The 4,058-nt window shown below is 55.8% G+C and overlaps 1 protein-coding gene across 1 annotated transcript; it reads left to right on the forward strand.

Moving 5' to 3' along the window:
- The first annotated feature begins 602 nt into the window (after positions 1 to 602).
- Positions 603 to 1,151, forward strand: LOC109734937 (uncharacterized). The gene has a single exon (XM_020294126.1). It carries the CDS (start codon positions 603 to 605, stop codon positions 1,149 to 1,151), a length of 549 nt encoding a protein of 182 aa, XP_020149715.1.
- The last annotated feature ends 2,907 nt before the right edge of the window (positions 1,152 to 4,058 follow it).

Below are 4,058 nucleotides of genomic sequence, written 5' to 3' on the forward strand. Positions count from 1 at the left end.
GCGGCTCCGGCTCCTTAAGGTGACAGCAGAGCGACGACAACAAGCGGAAGGGCGACCAGCCGGACAACTGCTACGGCAACCGGCAAGTCGCAGTCGTCAAGGAGGAGCAGCCGGCTGATGAGGGCAGCAGCCGACGTCAGCGAACCACGGGAAGCAGTGGTATCCCAAGCTCACTTTCGAGCAGATGCTCGACGCGTCGTGCAAGCACCACAATGGCGCGAAGCCGTCCACACACACACACACACACACCACTCGTCAGTGCAGCTAGACTCAGTGCCTGATGCGGGGCAACGACGTCCGCGATGATTTACACCGCCAGAATGCGGCATACTTCGTCTTCACCAGCGAGGACGACGACAAGCACAGCCAGCGCAAGCGCCAGCAAGAGGTGAATGCCATTGTTTCCCCTGTTCACCAGTTCATGCACTGGCTTGAAAGGCCCATCACGTGGAGCCGCAAGGACCACCCGGCTATGATGCCCACCCCGGGTGGCTGCACCCTCATCCTCAGCCCCACTTTCTCCTCCGAGAGGATCACCTTGCCGCTTCTCGCGGGTGCTGATCGATGGCGGTAGCAGCATCAACGTCCTCTACCGCGACACCATGCTCAAACTGGGGATCAAGGAGTACCAGCTCCAACCCAGCCGGACAGTGTTCCCCGGCATCGTGCCGGGGCACTCCTGCTCCCCCTTCAGCAAGATCCTATTGGATGTTCTATTCGGCACCAAGGACCATTTCCACCGCGAGCCAATCTGGTTCAAGGTGGTCGACCTGAGCAACACGTTCCACGTGCTCCTGGGCTGGCCCGCGCTTGTCATGTTCATGGCGGTGCCCCACTATGCATACCTGAAGCTGAAGATGTCGGGTCCCAAGGGACCATCAGTTCATCACTATTGCCGGCAACACAAGAAGTCCCTCGAGTGCGCTGCAAATGGCTCCTGGCTGGGCGTGTCCCTGGTCATCACCAAAGAGAAGCGTCACCTCGACCGGCTTGTGGCCCGAGCAAGCGAGCTCCTGGCCATGCCGACTCTGGACAAGCAGCCGGCCAACGAGGCAACATTCCAACCGTTGAAGGATACTAAGAAGACCCCGATGGACCTGGCCAACCCGGACCAATGCATTGTCATGGGCACCCGCCTCGATAGCAAATAGGAAGGCGAGCTCGTCGACTTCCTTCGTGATAATCGGGATATCTTCATATGGTCTCCCAAAGACATGCCCGGTGTCCTGAGAAAGTTCGCTGAGCACCACCTACACGTCCAAGCGGATGCCAAGCCGGTCCGGCAATGGCTCCGCCGAGAAGCTAAGAACCATTGGTGAAGAGATCGCCCAGCTGCTCGCATCCGGCTTCATCATGGAAGTTTTTCACCCAGAATGGCTGACCAATCTAGTCCTGATGCTGAACAAGAATGGGACCTAGCGGATGTGTATCGACTACACCAACCTAAACAAGACATGCCCTAAGGATCCATTTGCTCTGCCCCGTATCGATCAAGTCACCGATTCCATGTCCGGTTGTGAGCTTCTGTCCTTTCTGGATGCCTACTCAGGCTACCACCAGATCAAGCTGGACCCGGCCGACCGGCTCAAGACGTCCTTCATCACCCCTTTCGGGGCATATATTGGTACATCACCATGTCGTTTGGCCTGAAGAATATGGGCGCCACCTTTCAGCGTTGCATGCAGAAGTGCCTCCTCCCGCATATCGGCATGAACGTGTATGTGTACGTCGACAACATCGTGGTCAAGACCAAGTAGTATCTCACCCTCCTGGATGACCTCAAGGAGATGTTCGCCAATCTATGCAAGTACCAGATCAAGCTGAACCCGGATAAATGTGTGTTTGGGGTGCCAGCCGGCCAGCTCCTCGATCGGCTTCCTTGTCTTGGAGCATGGGACGAGGCCAACCCCAAGAAGATCAAGGCCATCGAGCGGATGTGCAAGAAGGATCGCCTACGAGACGTCCAGAAATTCACCGGTTGCCTGGCATCCGTCAACCGGTTCGTCAGTCGGCTAGGGGAGAGGGGCTTGCCCCTGTACTAGCTGATGAAGAAGATGGCCGAGTTTGATTGGACACCGCAGGCGGATGAGGCTTTCCACGACCTCAAGCGCATGCTCTCCACCACGCACATCCTGGTCGTGCCGGCTGAGAAGGAGCCCATGCCGATGTACATTGCTGCCACCACCCGCGTGGTCAGTGTGGTGCTGGTGGTTGAGCGCCCTGAGGATGGCAATGTGCAGCTGGTCCAGCGCCCGGTGTAGTACCTGAGTGAGATACTCTCCCTCTCCAAGCAGAACTATCCCACTAATAGAAGATGTGCTACGGCATATACCAGCTGCCTGCCAAGAAGCTGAAGCAATACTTCTAGGAGCACTCCATCACAGTGGTGAGCATGGCCCCCTCTCAGAGATCATCGGTAACAGGGACGCTGCTGCCCAGGTCACCAAGTCGGCCATCGAGCTGGCTTCCGAGAACATTCTCCACGAGCCTTGCATGGCCATCAAGTCCCAGGCGCTGGCTGATTTCCTCGTCCACTAGGCAGAAACCTTGTACCCGCCACCGCCTCCCGACTCGATGCATTGGCGAATGCACTTCGATGGCTTAAAGATGCACTCTAACTTGGGATCCGGCATCGTCCTCTCCTCCCCAAGGGTGACTGGCTGAAGTACGCACTGCAGATCTGCTTTGCCGCATCCAACAATGTGGTGGAGTACGAGGCCCTCGTCCATGGCCTCTGGCTGGCCGAGGAGATCGTGATCCGGCTTTGACGCCCCCGATTCAATCGTACACTAATCATGCACGCAAACGTGTGCGATCAAGATCAGGGACTCACGGGAAGATATCACAACACAACTCTAAAATCATAAATAAGTCATACAAGCATCATAATACAAGCCAGGGGCCTCGAGGGCTCGAATACAAGTGCTTGATCAAAGACGAGTCAGCGGAAGCAACAATATCTGAGTACAGACATAAGTTAAACAAGTTGCCATAAGATGGCTAGCACAAACTGGGATACAGATCGAAAGAGGCGCATGCCTCCTGCCTGGGATCCTCCTAAACTACTCCTGGTCGTCGTCAGCGGCCTGCACGTAGCAGTAGGCACCTCCGGTGTAGTAGGAGTCGTCGTCGACGGTGGCGTCTGGCTCCCGGGCTCCAGCATTTGGTTGTGACAACCAGGTAGAATGGAAAGGGGAAAAAGAGGAAGAAAAGCAACCGTGAGTACTCATCCAAAGTACTCGCAAGCAAGGATCTACACTACATATGCATGGGTATCTATATAAAGGGGCAATATCGGTGGACTGAACTGCAGAATGCCAGAATAAGAGGGGGGTAGCTAATCCTATCGAAGACTACGCTTCTGGCAGCCTCCATCTTGCAGCATGTAGAAGAGAGTAGATGGTAAGTTCACCAAGTAGCATCGCATAGCATAATCCTACCCGGCGATCCTCTCCTCGTCGCCCTGTTAGAGAGCGATCACCGGGTTGTATCTGGCACTTGGAAGGGTGTGTTTTATTAAGTATCCGGTTCTTGTTGTCATAAGGTCAAGGTACAACTCCAAGTCGTCCTGTTACCGAAGATCACGACTATTCGAATAGATAAACTTCCCTGCAGGGGTGCACCACATAACCCAACACGCTCGATCCCATTTGGCCGGACACACTTTCCTGGGTCATGCCCGGCCTCGGAAGATCAACACGTCGCAGCCCCACCTAGGCACAACAGAGAGGTCAGCACGCCGGTCTAAATCCTATGGCGCAGGGGTCTGGGCCCATCGCCCATTGCACACTTGCACGTTGCATGGGCGGCCGGAAGCAGACCTAGCCTAGCAAGCGTTCCAGTCCAATCCGGCGCACGCCGCTCAGTCGCTGACGTCACGAAGGCTTCGGCTGATACCACGTCGCCGAGTGCCCATAACTGTTCCCGCGTAGTTGGTTAGTGCGTATAGGCCCGTGGCCAGACTCAGATCAAATACCAAGATCTCATTAAGCGTGTTATTATGAAGTAACCGCGAACGCCGACCAGGGCCAGGCCCACCTCTCTCCTAGGTGGTCTCA

This window comes from Aegilops tauschii, chromosome 4, assembly GCF_002575655.3.
Source record: "Aegilops tauschii subsp. strangulata cultivar AL8/78 chromosome 4, Aet v6.0, whole genome shotgun sequence".
In the NCBI taxonomy this organism is placed as follows: Eukaryota; Viridiplantae; Streptophyta; class Magnoliopsida; order Poales; family Poaceae; genus Aegilops; species Aegilops tauschii.

Bases quoted from the DNA above. Each gene is read 5' to 3' on its own strand.
- LOC109734937 (XM_020294126.1), top strand. From the start codon at position 603: ATGCTCAAACTGGGGATCAAGGAGTACCAGCTCCAACCCAGCCGGACA.